The following is a 15,899-nucleotide window of genomic DNA, read 5'->3' as shown; positions in this document are numbered from 1 at the left end:
TATGCAACAAAAAGTCCCCCAAAATACATTTAAATGAATAAATCTGTTTTAGTGAAGTTAGTCGAGAGATAAATATTGGCTTGGTCACTGGAGAAACCCATCTGGCTCTTCTTCCAATAGTGCCAAGGGATCCTTTGTGAAGGCCTGAAAGGGCAAACGGGGTCTCGGTTAAACATTGCATCTGAAAGAAAGGCACCACCAACAGTGCAGCACTTCCTGGATTAGGTGCTCAAGTCTCTGGCACAGAACTTGAACCCACAACCCTCTGACTCAGAAGCTAAGAGTGTGGCCACTGAGACAAGGCTGGCACTGTAAAATTCAAAACACATTTCATTTCAGATTTTGGAAGGGATCGAAGCAATTTTTATTAAAAAAAATGTTCTTTCATACGATACTTGGCCAAATTTCACCAATGCTCAGGAGCAAACCAGGTGAAATGCCACAGAGCAGAAGCTGTTTTGAATCCAGCTCTGCTCCTAATATGAGTCGCATTGAACAAGGAGGTGCAGAATAGAAGCAGTGTCCTTTTGCCAACAACTAGAGGGCAAAGTCAGTGGAGGCAGCAAGACCTCAGCAATCCATACACCCTCTCCGCAGTCTGTTACAGAGGCTATTGACAGTAGGGTTGTCAACTGTGTTTAAAGATATATCTGGAGGTTTCATCACGTGACCTGTCCCCATGCTCTAGTGGGCCAACACGTCGATCTTGTGATGTACTGCCTTCCTACACCAACTGGAAAGCAAAAAGACTCAATACCCAATTGGATGATTCTTGGGAGTAGGGAGGTTGTGCTCCAGTTGTACAGGGCGAGTCCACATTTGGAGTACTGTGTACAGCATTAGTCTCCTTATTTAAGGAAAGATGTAAATACATTAGAAACAGTTCAGTGAAGGTTTACTAGGCTAATACCAGGAATGGGTGGGTTGTCTTGTGAGGAAAGGTTGGACAGGCTAGGCCTGTGTCCACTAGAGTTAAGAGTAAGAGGTGACTTGATCAAAACCTTTAAGACCCTGAGGGGTCTTGACAGAGTGGACGTGGAGGGGATGTTTCCTCTTGTGGGAGAATATAGAACAAGGGGTCACTGTTTAAAAATAAGGGGTCGTTCATTTAAGACAGAGATGTGGAGAAATGTTTCTGTCAGAGGGTCGTGAGTCTTCTGGAACTCTCTTCCTCAAAAGGCGGTGGAAGCAGAGTCTTTGAATATTTTTAAAGCTGAGCAAGGGGGTGAAAGGTTATCGGGAGTAGGCGGGAGGTTACAATCATATCAGCCATGATCTTATTGAATGACGGAGCAGGCTTGAAGGGCCGAGTGGCCTAATCCTGCTCCTAGTTCAGATGCATGTTCATATGTTGACTGTCAGCCAAACAGCCTTTTTTCTCCCTATTTTCAATATTTTTATATCTAGTAAAGAGAAAAGTTCAAAGAAAATGACAGAAAAAAAAAAATGTTTAACGTCCCAGTGATTTTTCACCAGGGTGGCACGCAGCACTGTCCTGGAGATTGATCCTCAATTCCTGGAGACTCCAGGCCAATCCTGGAGGGTTGGCAAACCTAGTTAACGGAGTCCTTAAACCACACGAAGCTTTCTACTGTGTGCACCAGACCAGAGGAAAAGGGAAATTTAGTCAAACAAAAAGCCTCATGGAAAAAAAAACTAAGGTTTAAGATTACCATCAAAACAGCTCATGTGACTTGATGTGTTTGTGAGATAGAGGAGAATGCCATAAGCTAACAGTCTTTTCAGCTACAACTGATATGGGTCTGGTACTGGCACCATTGACTTCTATTGTGAAACCTGGACTGAATAAGAAGTTAAATCCTTTTAAAAAAAAAAGGAGGATGAAATACCGACGACCCTGAATCTTTGATCCATCTGCTGCCAGTATGAATGATACAGTACACCCACTCCCTCATAGAGATATCATCACTTCTGTGCGCTCAAATTTCATTTACTCTACAAAGTCAAAGTTACTTATTTTCAAGCTTGCTTCCAACTCCCGGAGCATGTGCAAACTGGCTCTCCATATACCGGTCAATGCCAGCACTGTTCTGTGATTACCCAACAGCCGACACACTTCCTGTAGGCTAGGTCGCTCAGGAGTCTGCTCTCCTTTCGACAGTTATTTCAATCAATAGCCCAGTGTGTGTGTGTAAAGAAAAAGCCACACACACACACACACAGACACACACACACACACACACACGCATGCACGTGCGCACACACCAACCCCACGAGTCTCACTCTCCGTGTGATAACAGCATCGGAAATGTATAAGACGACAAGCGGGGCAGAGTCTAGTCATATTGCAAAGGAGCCCCCTGGTCCATTCAAACACAAGCTGATTAAAAACCAAAAGAGGACCATTTCTCAATCACTCGGGAAAAGTTTGCTGGTATAAGAGGCCAGTTAATTTAGAGGTGGAACTGATATACTGGCCTGAATTTTGTAGTCAGCAGTGATAGAGCAACGCTCACCACTGACCTAAAAAATAAAACGCTGCCCACAAAGATTCAGCGGGATCCCGCACATAGATTTCCTCATTTCCAATTTGGACTATCTACGGGGGCTTCCGTGGCACCCGGCCACAGGTCAGGCAGCGGGCATGCTGATCAGTCAATCGGATTTGTAGAATTCTCACAGACAGCAAAGCAGAGAATATAAGTCACATTTTAAATCATTGTCCAGATTTGGACATGGGGCTAAAGGAGAAGCATAAATATCAGAACTTTTAAAAAAATATTCTATTGTATTAAAAAATCAGCAAGTTTGAAATGTTCTCCTGAAGGAATGAGACTCCACACTTGTAGAAGTAGATTTTCAATGCCAGGGGTTATTCAATATTAATTATGCTTTACTATGCCAGTAAAAACTTAGCTACTCCTGATTGAATAAGACTTAATATCTTTAATTTTTTTTTTACAATGAGTGCACTTAGTAAATAGTTAAATTTCACATCAAATCAGTGATTTCTAATGATCATTTGTAAAGACTACAACATTGCCCTCTATGAAGGAGCAAGGAATCAATGACAACAACCTCTGGATTTCCAGGTTTAACTGCACATGTGCAAACCCAGAAGCTGCTGTCAGTTTTACACATGGCAGGTGCTGACAAATTTCACCGTCATTACAAGTGGAATTTCCAAACCACCGACTTTCGCCACATCACGGCTTACCGAAATGCGTCACAGCCAATGAACTACTTTGGATTTGGAAGTGTTGTCGCTGGGATCAGTGGGCAATCAGTGGGCAGGCTGAGGCTACGCTTTGGCTAAAGCATCAAAAAACAATTACAAGGCCAACTCCAAGCAGTCCAGAGGAGGACTATCAAGTTCCAGCCATGTTACGAGCATATTAGATTACAGTACAGCCATAAATCTGCTGTGGCACCAGCCCCCAGAACACGTGGTTTCATGGGAGCTTATGTTTCATGTTAACAGAAGCTTGCCTGCAGACTTAAAAGGCAATTCCACCTGGAATAAACCTGTTCACACGAACATACGAAATAGGAGCCAAGTAGGCCATTCAGCCCCTCGAGCCTGCTCTGCCATTCAATAAGATCATGGTTGGTCTGTTTGTGTTTCAAGTTCCACATTCCGCTGGTACATTTGGCTGGTCATTGTCACGTCGCTGTCGACGGGATCTTGCTATGTGCAAATTTGCTGTTGTGTTTCCTACCACACTTCAAAAATCTTTCCTTGGCCATAAGAGCGCTTTGGGACATTTTGAGGTCTTGAGGCTCACTATATAAATGCAAATCTTTCCCTTTACATTGTTAGAAAGGGGTCTCAGGTAGGCGCTGGCATAAGATGGAAATCAAAGAGTCAGGGAAGTTTCGAGTTAAATATTTGGACTGTGTTGTCTCCATATTTGTTCACAACAATGGAAACTTTCCCAAGAGATGGACATAACTGATGAGAGGGAAAAATCTGGAGCAGGGAATGCAGAGTTTATACTGGCAAGCAGGAATGACTTGCCATTTGGTAACAATATCTAATCGCCAGTATAGAGTATTTATAATGCTCTAGGACACATAGTAATCAACACAATGATAGGTTTCAGATCCAGACAGAGAAATCTCACTGTGCTTCAAGACTGTGACAAAAATAGAAAGGTGGAATCTAACATGCGCTGGACATTCAATGAGTCAAAGGCACTGGTCGTTCTCTCTCTCTCTCTAAGTAGCATCATCAATGTCCAAGGGTTGCTAATCATGGTTTATGCCATGATATCCCTGTGGGGTAGGGTGAGGAGGCAGGCCCCAAGAACTATCTCAGCCACTGCCAGGATTGAATCTGCACCGTTGGTGTTATTCTGCACCACACTCTAGCCACCCGGTTTAACTGGCCCACTGGTCATAAGCAGGTGGTTTTCAATGCAGCAATATATTTGTTAATACTTCTTTTCTACGCTGTGCTGGACTGAAGGCACTGCCCTCTTTTCAAATCAAGTATTTATACCGGACCACACTCTGGGCAACAACTCCTCTTCATCCCCAATTGAAGAAGTTTGGCAAACACTTCCACGTAAATGAAGTGCCCCTTTACGAGACACTCAGTACTAACTCCCCAGCTCGGAAATCGTCCTTGAGAGAATACTTGCAGCAGGGTGCATAACAGACAACAGCTTTACAAAGGCCAAGACACGCAACACAAGTACCGGACTCCATATTTGGGAAAGGCAGGACCGGGCGTGTGCTGGATTAGGGGGCGGGGTTTTATGTTCTAGGCCGAGTATGTACGTACAATAAATAAAATAAAGTATGAAAAATAAAGTATAAAAGGATTTTATTCAAATTGCTACCATGGGCACCAGCTTCAACCATGGCTGGTTTTCGGGTCCTTCTGGATTTTGGGGCGCCTGATAAGGGGTCCAGTGCCTGTAACTCAGTAGTGCCTCTGAAGCCACATTATTGCTCCCAGGTTATGGGCTCAAGTCCCACACCAGAGATTTGAACACAAAAATCCAAGCTGCAGCACTGAGGGATTGCTGCATTGACGGAGGTGCTGTCATTCAGATGCAACTTTTAAACAGAAAGGCTGAGTCAGGTAGAGGTAAAAGATCTCAGGGCACTACTTAGCAGAAGAGGCTGACACAGGAGCTAAATGCCGCCGATGCTAGAAATCTGAACTAAAATTTAAAAAAAATAAATGCTGGAAATACCCAGGTCTGACACATCTGTTTCGTGTCAATGATCCTCTTAATGGCCCAAAACCTCTTGATGAAAGGTCATCAACTTGCAACGTTAACGCTGTTTCTCGCTCCACAGGTGCTGCCAAACCTGCTGCGTATTTCCATCATTTTCTGTTTTTTATTATTGAAGAGGAGATTGCCCTGGTCAACGCTTATTCCTCAATCACCACTAAAACACATTATCCTCACTGCAGCTTGAATTGTTCAAATAGGCAGCTGCATTTCCCTACACTACAACACTGACTCCGCCGTTAAGCTTTCTAGAGTAACCTGAAAGGCGTGAAAGGTGCTACACAAACGCAAGTATGTTCTTCCTTTCAACTTTTACAGGGCGATGGTGGCACAGTGGTAATGTCACTGGACTAGTAATCCAGGAGCCCAGGCAAATGCTATGGAGACACAGGGGTTCAAATCCCAAGGCAGCTGGCGCAATTTGAATTCACTTAGTCAAAAAAAAAATCTAGAATCGAAAGCTAGGGCGGAATTTTATGGCCCCTCCCAGAGGCGGGGTTATCCTTCCCCGCTGAACTCACCGGAGTTTTGAAGGGCTCACCGCATTTCATGGTCCTGTTGCGATGGGGGCCATAAAATTCCATCCATAGTTTCAGTAACAGCGACCATGAAAACTATTCTAAAACCCCATCTGCTCCCTGATGTCCTTTAGGGAAGGAAATCTGTCGTCCTTACCTGGTCTGGCCTACACGCGACTCCAGACCCACAGCAATGTGGTTGACTCTTAACTGCCCTCTGTAAGCCTAAGCCACTCAGTTCAGGGATGGGCAACAAAATGTTGGCATCGTTGGTGATGCCCACATCCCAAGAAAGAATTTTTTAAAAAGCAAGAATATTAGTAAAGACAAAACCAACTTACCTGCAGAATCGTAACCTCTGTATTCAAGTCTTTGCAGTCCCTTGAACAAGGTTTCAATAACTTCTCTTCTAGTCTGGGGAACATGGTAGTTGAGGTAGGCAAAAATTCCTGGAAAATAGAAAAAGGGTGACCGACATGTAACTTATAAGAATAATTTTGTTCAAAGGTCTTGATAGGAACATCTCGAGGTTATAGTAGCATTGTCCCACATTGTGGACATTGCCTGCAAGTCAAATTTACCTCATGTAACACTGTATTCATGCACTTTATTAATAATACTTTTTTTCCATACTAATAGGCTATCTATTGGCTTAACCTCAAGCAATGCCACAGGATACCCGCTGAGTACACGTTATATTTTACACACACACACACACAAAATGGAAGGTAAATTTTCCAACCAGGCTCAAGTAACATTGTGGATTTATGTAACAAAAATTCATTGCTGTAGAAATGACACCATGCAGCATTACTAATAAAACACCAAGAATTATTCTGCTCACTGAAGTGTGATGCATTTCTACAGTGGTCAACCCCAATAGAGTCTACAATCCATCAAATGCCCATCGATCGTTTGTGTATTACTCTGGGCAACCCTTGTAGGTGTGTGAAGAATAAACGGGCCTAACTGTCATCATCTCATTGCTATTTGTGGGGTCTGGCTGTGCAAAATACCCGCCCCATACAACCATGTCAGACATTCCAAAGCACTGCTGCAAAGATTTGGTAAGGAGCTATATGATTGCAAGCTCTTTTTCTCCCTCATCACAGTTAATTTCACAAACCCTTTTCACTGGAAACAGGGAGCATTCCGACCCTACCACACTATCCTTTTCCCATTATTTCACAAGAGTACAATAAATAGAGGCAGGAGTAGACCATACGGCCCATTGAGCCTGCTCCGTCATTCAATACAATCATGGCTGATCTTGGGCTTCAACTCCACTTTCCCGCCCACTCCTCATATCCCTCGATTCCGGGAGAACAAAAAATCTGTCTATCCCAGCCTTAAAATATAGCCAACAATGGAGCACCCATAACCCTCTGGGGTAGAAAATTCCAAAGACTCTGTTTTTGGTGAAGAAATTTCTCATCTCCTTCCTAAATGATCAACACCTCATCCTGAGGCTATGCACCCACATTCTAGGTTCCCCAGCCAGTAATACAACCTTTCAGTGTTACCACACCACCAAGTTTTCCCACAAATAACTTATTTTGTGCATCAGCATCTTTCCTCGCCTATGAGCATACGAATTCGGAAAAGTAGGCCATTCAGCCCCTCTGATGTACATCTATCAGAACTCTCGATTCCCTTTTCCCCTTATATGCTTTATTAGCTTCTCCTGGTTATTAATAATTATATTCTTTGGAGTAATGTTGATGCAATTTATAGTCATCCCTGGAAGCTCAGTAGGTAGCTGAAGCATATGGATCACAAAAATCTGACGGTCTCTCCCATGGAATGGTACTGAGCTAAGTGATTCAGGGCAGGTTGTGGCATAGTGATATCATTGGACCAGTAAACCAGAGGCCCAGGGTAATGCGCTGGGGGCGTGGGTTCAAATCCCAACATGAGCGTTGGCGGTATTTAAATTCAACTAAAAAAGAGTGTAAAGCTAGTCTCAGTAATGAACTTTCTGGAGTGTTCCTTGGTTCATTCCCCACCCCGCCATTGCAGGGGACAGATGAATCAATAAGGGGTCAGTGATTTAATGGTGACCATGAAGATATCATCAATCGTTGTAAAAACCCAACTGGATCACTAATGTCCTTTACGAAAGGAAATCCACCATTCTCACCTGGTCTGGCCTACTTGACTCCAGACCCACAGCAATGTAGTTGACTCTTAACTGCCCTCTGAAGTGGCCTAACAAGCTACTCAAGGGCAAATAGGGATGGGCAACAAATGCTGGCCTTGCCAGTGACTCCCCGATCCCATGAAAGAATGAATTTTAAAAAAATGATTTGTCAGAGAAGCAGCAGCAAAGTGACCCAATGCACACTCTCCTGAGGTCAACAATGGTCAGCTGGTGAGCACAGGACGGAGAGGGTGGAACATGCGACCCAACAGCGTAACTCCACCCGTTACAGACTTATGATACCTACAGGAGAAGGTTACTTGGTCTATCAAGCCTACCCCACATTCACAATGACTAGGAGAGTCATGACTAACTGCTTACCCCCCTAAAGCCATGTATTCTTCTGGGTGGAACAAAAACATAGTTAAATCCAGGGCCAACAAGTGGGAAAACATACTCCAGGAAATTCCTTTCCGTGATAAGACAGATGTTTGGTCTCTCAGGGAATGAAGTTATGGGGAGTGTGCGGGAAAGTGGAGTTGAAGCCCAAGGTCAGGCATGATGATGGTACCGAGAGGCAGGGCCGGCTGGATGGGCCGAATGGTCTACCTCAGCTCCAGTCTCTTATATTTTGTGCCCCCTCAGGCAATCAAAACCAGTCCAGATGAGCGCATGGATCAAATATTCTGTAAAACTAATTACTTCAACATGTTGTGATCTCTGCCCAGCCAATAACTGATTCAGCAGCCTCTCGAAAACACAGAACCAACACTCAACAAACAAGCTAACAAAGTATTCTGAAGGCTCTCTACTCCCTGGGAAAAGAACTGTCCAAATCAAGCCTCTCCCTACTCTTATATCATTTAAATTCATGTGCCCTGGTCCTCCACAATCTATCAATAGGGTTGCTATCCAGACGTTCACTTATTTTATAGATTTCTATCAGGTCTATACTGTTCTAAAGGAAATAGATCTGGCTCCATAGGCTGATCTGGCTAATGCTTCTTTAAGCTAACAATCACTCTCAACGTTCTCCTCCAAACCTTTATGCCAAGGATGCTAAATCCCCGCCATGCGAGAGGGACCAAAATTGGGCACAGCACTTCATGTGTGGTCTAACCAGCGTCCTTTATATTGACTGAACCTTTGGATCATACTGAATACATTTTTTTTAAAATCCATTCTTCCACCAAGTTTGGGCTTCACTGGCTGGCCCAGCATTTATTGCCCATCCCTAATTGCCCTCAAGGTGGTGGTGAGCTGCCTTCTTGGACTGCTACAGTCCATGGGTAACCACAGTGCTGTTAGGGAGGGAGTTCCAGGATTTTGACCCAGTGACAGTGAAAGAACAGCGAAATAGTTCCAAGTCAGGATGGTGTGTGGCTTGGAGGGGACCCGCAGGTGGTGGTGTTCCCCATGTGTCTGCTGCCTTTGCCCTTCTAGATGGTAGCTGTTCCAGGTTTGGAGGATGCTGTCTAAGGAGGCTTAGTGAGCTGCTGTTGTGCATCTTTGTAAATGGTACACACTGCTGTTCGTCAGTGTTGAATGGGGTTCCGATCAAGCGGGCTGCTTTGTCCTGGATGGTGTCAAGCTGCTTAACTGTTGTTGGAGCTGCACTCATCCAGGCAAGTAAAGAATTCCATCACACTCCTGCATGTGCCTTGTAGATGGTGGGCAGGCTTTAGGGAGTCAGGAGGAGAGTTATTTGCCACAGAAAACCCGGTCTCTGACCTGCTCTCGTAGCTTCAGTATTTATATGGCTAGTCCAGTTCAGATTCTGGTCAATCCCCTGGATGATGATCATTGGGGATTCAGTGATGGTAATGCCAGTGAATAGCAAGGGGAGATGGTTAGATTCTCACTTGCTGCAAATGGTCTTTGCCTGGCACTTAAAAACCCAGGCATGAATATTGTCCAGGTCTTGCTGCATTTGGGCATGGACTGCTTCAGTATCAAAGGAGTTTTGAATGGTGAACATTGTGCAATCATCAGCGAACATCCCCACTTCTGACCTTATGATGGAAGGAAGGTCACGTATACAGAAGCTGAAGATGGTTGGGCCAAGGACGCTGCTCTGAGGATCTCCTGCGGTGATGTCCTGGAGCTGAGATGCCATCTCCAAAAACCACAACCAACTTCCTTTGTGCTAGGTATGATTCCAACCGGCAGAGTGTTTTCCCCCTGATTCCAGTTTCTCTAGGGCTCCTTGATGTCACACACGGTCAAATGCTGCCTTGATGTCAAGGGCAGTCACTCTCACCTCACGAGTTCAGCTCTTTTGCCCATGTTTGACCCAAGGCTGTAATGAGATCAGGAGTTGAATGGCCCTGTCAGAACCCAAACTGGGCATCAGTGAGCAGGTTATTGGTGAATAAGGGCCACTTGATAGCACTGCTGATGACTCCTTCCATCACTTTACTGATGGCTGACAGTAGACTGATGGGGTGGTAATTGGTCGGGTTGGATTTGTCCCGCTTTTTGTGTACAGGGCATACCCGGGCAATTTTCCACATTGCCAGTTAGGTGCCAGTGTTGTAGCTGTACTGGAACAGCTAGTTCTGGAGCACACGTCTTCAGTACAATTGCCGGAATTTTGTCAGGACCCTTAGCCTTTGCAGTATCCAGTGCCTTCAGCCGTTTCTTGATATCACGTGGAGTGAATCAAATTGGCTGAAGACTGGCACCTGTGATGCTGGGGACCTCTGGAGGAGGCCGAGATGGATCATCCATTCAGCACTTCTGGCTGAAGATTGTCACAAATGCTTCATCCCTATCTTTCGCACAGACGTGCTGGGCTCCATCAAAGAGGATGGGAATATTTGTGGAGCCTCCTCCTCCAGTGAGTTGTTTAACTGTCCACCACCATTCACGACTGGATGTAGCAGGACTGCAGAGCTTAGATCTGATCTATTGGTTGTGGGGTCGCTTAGCTCTGTCTATTGCATGGTGCTTTTGCTGTTTAGCATACAAGTAGTCCTGTCTTATAGCTTCACTAAGTTGACACCTCATTTTTAGGTATTCCTGGTGCTGCTCCTGGCATGCCCTCCTGCACTCTTCATTGACCCCAGGGCTGATCTCCTGAGTTAGTGGTTATATAGAGAAGGGGACATGCTGGGCCATGAGGTTACAGTTTGTGGTTGAGTACAATTTTGCTTTGCTATTGGCCCACAGCGCTTCATGGTGCCCTGTTTTGAGTTGCTAGATCTGTACCAAATCTATCCCATTTAGCATGGTGGTAATGCCACACAACATGATGGAGGGTATCCTCAAATGTTAAGATGGAACTTTGTCTCCACAAGGACTGTGCAGTGAACACTCCTACCAATACTGTGATGGACAGATGCATCTGCAACAGGCAAGTTGGTGAGGATAAGGTCAAATATGTTTTTCCCTTACTACCTGCCGCAGACCCAGTGTAGCAGCTATGTCCTTTAGGACTCAGCCAGCTGTTTGGCAGTGGTACTACCAATGTCCATCATCAAGTGTGGCTTGAATTCCCCCACCCAGAGTACATTCTGTGCCCTTGCTACCCTCAGTGCTTCTTCCAATTGATGTTTAACATGGGGAGGAGGGGGGATGGGTGGTGATACAGTAGGTGGTAATCAGCAAGAGGCTTCCTTGTCCATGTTTGACCTGATGTCATGAGACTTCATGGGGTTCAGGGCCAATGTTGAGGACTCCCAGAGCAACTCCCTCCTGACTATATACCACCGTGCCGCGCCTCTGCTGGGTCTGTCCTGCCGGTGGGACAGGATAAACACAAGGATGGTGATGTCTGGGACATTTCTGTACAGCCTAATACCTGATTTAAAAAAAAATTAATTGAATTCAAATTCCACAAGCTGCCGTGGTGGGATTTGAACCCGTGTAATTCAGAGGCTCAGGCTAATGCTCTGGGGACTGGTCCAGTGACATCACCCCAACACCTATTAATACAACCCAACACCCTGTTAGCTTTGACCTGGTTATTTTTGACATTGGCCATGAGCCTGTCGTGATCGGTGCACAATAACCGCTTTCTCAATCTCTTTCCACATCCTTCCCAGGAAACAATGTGTACTTTGTGTTAGTCCTGCCGACACGGGTAACACTACACTTAACTAAAATAAATGCCACAGGCTATTGTGCGGCCCACTGTCCTGGCAGACCTAAATCTCCTGGCGTTTCATTCCATTTGACTCTCCTACCCTCTTAACTCTCTCAGATTTCAGCATCATCTGAAAATTTATTAAACATACTCTTGGCAACATTGCCCAGGTAATTACTAAAAATGAGTGAAGGGTAGAGGGCCTAGGGCCGATTCCTGGGGGATCAGTAATGTGCCCCTAGGCTGATCCTCACCTATTAACAAGCATTTGCCTAGGGGATCGAAGCTAATTTCCGAATCCACGGCATCAAGTTCCCTCTGTTACTACAAGATTCGAGCTTGTGAAGTAACCAATGTGAGGTACCTTATCAAAGGTTTTCTGAAAGTCCAGGTAGGCAATATCTACTGCATTTCCCTCAACATCAACCCTACTTTGTAAGGTGTATAGGCTGCACACCAAAAGCCAGAAAGTGGGAGTAGATTGGATGGTTCCTGGTCAGCCCACTGTGCGATGGGCTGAATGACCTCCTTCCATGCTGTAAATTTCTAATTTCTAGGATTGATGACCCTCTATACCAGCAACAGTCCAAGGTGTTTCTAAAGGCCTCTTCTCTCCCCCACCGATCATCACTTGTACTCCAGAGTTTTCCGAGACTACCTCTAATATAGGTTTTTAAATTCTCAGCCCTGTTTCCAAATTCCTTCATGGCCTGGCCCTTCCCCCTTCTCCGTAATCTCCTCCAAGACCACAACCCTCCGAGATATCTGCCTTACTCTAATTCTAGCCCGATTTTAAATCACTCCACCATTGGTGGCCATGCCTTCAGCTGCCAAAGCCCTAACCTCTGGAATTTTCTCCTTAAGCCTCTCTTTCCTCCGTTAAGGTACTCATTAAAAACTACTTCTTTGCTCAAGCTTTTGGCCATCTTCCCTGATGTGGCTCATTGTAACACTCCAGCGAAGTGCTGTAGGATATTTTGCCACGTTAAAGACGCTATATAAATGCAAGTTGTTGTCACTGCTGCATAGTTGCAGCCTTATACATGTTAACAGCAAAATCTAACTACAGACAGCCACTGACAATTTGTAGCATTGATTATAGAATGGAGTGACACTTTTGTTAGACAAGAGTACCAATGGACATGGAGCTCAGGGGGATAAATGAGTTGAGGTGCAGATCTGCCATGATCTCATTAATCACAGCATTCATTCCAGCCTCAAGGATGAAAATTCAAGTTTCAAGCTATCCATTATTCAAGTACATTAGGCACAATGCGTTTAAAAGTCAGCAAGGGTCGAAACTTTTCAATTCTCAGAAGTTCCTTATATCAATGCCATAATGCGTTCAAAGAAACAGAAAATAAAGAGCACATCTCAACGAGGACAAATTTTTTAAAAGAAAACATTCAATTAAACAGTAGAAACATTTCCAGAGAATCTGGGCATTATTCAGTGAGCCTCTGAACAAGAGCAACTGCAGGAACCTCGTATATTAGCCACTAGCTCGAGGGCCAAGGCCATTTTATGGATGGCTATGCATTTAGGCACAGGGATTGATACACAATCATAAAAGGTTGAGTTTTGGGTATATCGTACTCGTTCAAAATTCTGTCATCCTAGCCTGTGTATTTGATTTGCACCCTGGTTGCGTAGAAAGATTTATGTGGCACAGGAGGAGGCCACTCGGTCCTTGTGTCTGTGCTGGCCCTGAAAGAGCTATGCAGCCAATCCTACCTTCTAGCCTTTGGTCAGTAGCCCTAGTAAGCTGCTACACCTCATATGCATAGAGTGTTTTTTTAAAATGATATGAGGGTTTCTGCCTCTATCACCTTTTCAGGCAGTGAGCTCCAGACCCCAGCACCCTGAGCAAAAAAAAAACTTAACTCCCAACCCCCACCAATTACTTTAAATCTTTAATTAATTTATAGGCTCCCTCTCCTCTCTGTGAGCAGAAATAGGTCCTTCCTATCCATTCTACCTATAGGCCCCACATCTTTGTATAAACCTCAATTAAATCTCCCCATCATCAGCCTTCTCTATTCCAAATGGAACAATCTCACGCCTGATTCTGGGTGCCAGTTTAAGGGCCCCTTTATCATCGCCCTTTCACGCTTAATTTCCTGGTCCAAAACTTTTGCCAATATGGACTTGCATGGAAGTCATTCGATCCGCTCTGAAATCTATTCGGATCTGTCGTTGCCCCATATGGAACCAGTGACCCCAAAAAGTTCTCAAATTTAAAAAGAAACTGCATTTTGGGTACGCTGTGGTTTTACATCACCCACCTTCCGTCTCTTATATGGATTATAAATTCTGTAACCGCCTCAAAACAATAAGAGTGGAAAAACGAAATCCGACTCGACCACTTATGGAATTTAAAGCAGGCCGGGAGGAGAGGGCAAAAATATAAATAAATAAACAAATAAATAAATAAGTCGGAGCTTGAATTAAAAGCAACTTCACAGCAATTTGCACCAACTCCGACACGGACACACAGCCAAAGCAAAGCAGCCACGAAAGACTGAGCCGAAAGAGGCAGTTTTATTAAGGCACATTGCCCTTGGAGAGGACAGGCTTTGTCTGCGCTTCCCCATGGGGGCAGCTTGTCCCAGGAGCAGGAGCCCAGGCTCCTTTCAGAGGGAACTTGCGGCGTTCTCCCTTCCCCAGCTGATTCTTACCGCACATTCTTTTTTCGAACGTTCACACTCCTTTGTCACCGCTGTTGCTGCGCGACGTCTTGTCACTTTCTGTCACAACATTCTCTACGTGCGGAAGAGCCCCCACGTCAGAGCAGCCGCTCCACCCTCATTGAGGCGCACACAGATGGCGTGATTCTCTCTCTCTCTCTTTTCATCAAATTGTGCGCTTGCTTTCTGCTGCTGCTGCTGTCCTAGTGTTGCCAACCCTCAAAGAATTGCTCTGGAGTCCCCCCAGGAGTTGTGAAGATCAATCTCCAGGACACTGCTGTGTGTGTGTGTGTGTGTGTGTGCAGCCCTGGAGAAAAATCATCAGGATATTGAAAAAAAAATTATAGTGTTTTCTCACATTTTCCATGATTATAAACATGGCTGTTTGCTGACGGTCAAGCATCATTCAATTGGGTTCATGAGTCCTCTGGCTTTCCAGCTGGTGTAGGAAGGCAGTACCTCACATGGATCGATGTCAGCCAACTAAAAGCTGGAGTGTGGGGACAATTCATGTGATGAAACCACCCAGAATACATTTAGTCACAATTGGCAACCCAACATCACAGTCTTAATGGGTTTCTAATCCTCCAATTGTTCCCTCTCCTAAAGGGGACTGGCTTAATAACAGGAGATTGAAAAAATATATGAAAAAAATGCCACCCCAATATTTAGTGGGCAAATGCATCTGTTGGCACTAACAATGTTGATTTTCCCAGAAGTTTGAAATCATCGCATTATTTTGCACAGAGCTTTCATCGAACGTATTTTTCACATCTCACCATGTGATGTGGGTGTCACTGGCTAGGCCACCATTTATTGCCCAACCCTAATTGCCCTTGAGAAGGTGGTGGTGACTGCCTTCTTGAACCGCTGCAGTCCAAGTCGTGTAGGTACATGCATAGTGCTGTTAGGGAGTTCCAAAATTTTGACCCAGTGACAATGAAGGAATGGTGATATATTTCAAAGTCAGGATGATGAGTGGTTTGGAGGGGAACTTCCAGGTGGTGGTGTTCCCATGTATCTGCTGCCTTTGTCCTTCTAGATGGTAGTGGTCATGAGTTTGGAAGGTGCTGTCTAAGGAGCCTTGGTGAGTTCCTGCAGTGCATCTTGTAGATGGTACACACTGCTGCTACTGTGCATTGGTGGTGGAAGGAGTGAATGTTTGTAGATGGGGTGCCAATCAAGCGAGCTTTGCCCTGGATGGTGTAAAACTTCTTGAGTGTTATTGGAGCTGCACTCATCCAGGCAGGGCATTCCATC

The 15,899-nt window shown here is 44.9% G+C and overlaps 1 protein-coding gene across 1 annotated transcript in view; it reads right to left on the bottom strand.

Annotated features, from left to right (window-relative positions):
• The window catches only part of LOC144668557 (glutamine--fructose-6-phosphate aminotransferase [isomerizing] 1-like), an 80,627-nt gene extending 65,893 nt beyond the window's left edge, over nt 1-14,734 (bottom strand). Inside the window, exons 1-2 of the mRNA XM_078530703.1 lie at nt 14,631-14,734; nt 6,067-6,174 (exon numbers count right to left, since the gene is read on the bottom strand). Coding sequence (XP_078386829.1) covers nt 6,067-6,174; nt 14,631-14,637 — 115 coding nt within the window. The 5' untranslated portion in view covers nt 14,638-14,734. The remainder of the gene's footprint in view (nt 1-6,066; nt 6,175-14,630) is intronic.
• Between the last annotated feature and the right edge of the window lie 1,165 nt (nt 14,735-15,899).

This window comes from Cetorhinus maximus, chromosome 27 (genome assembly GCF_964194155.1).
Source record: "Cetorhinus maximus chromosome 27, sCetMax3.hap1.1, whole genome shotgun sequence".
NCBI lineage: Eukaryota > Metazoa > Chordata > Chondrichthyes > Lamniformes > Cetorhinidae > Cetorhinus > Cetorhinus maximus.
This window is presented reverse-complemented; position numbering and strand designations above follow the sequence as displayed.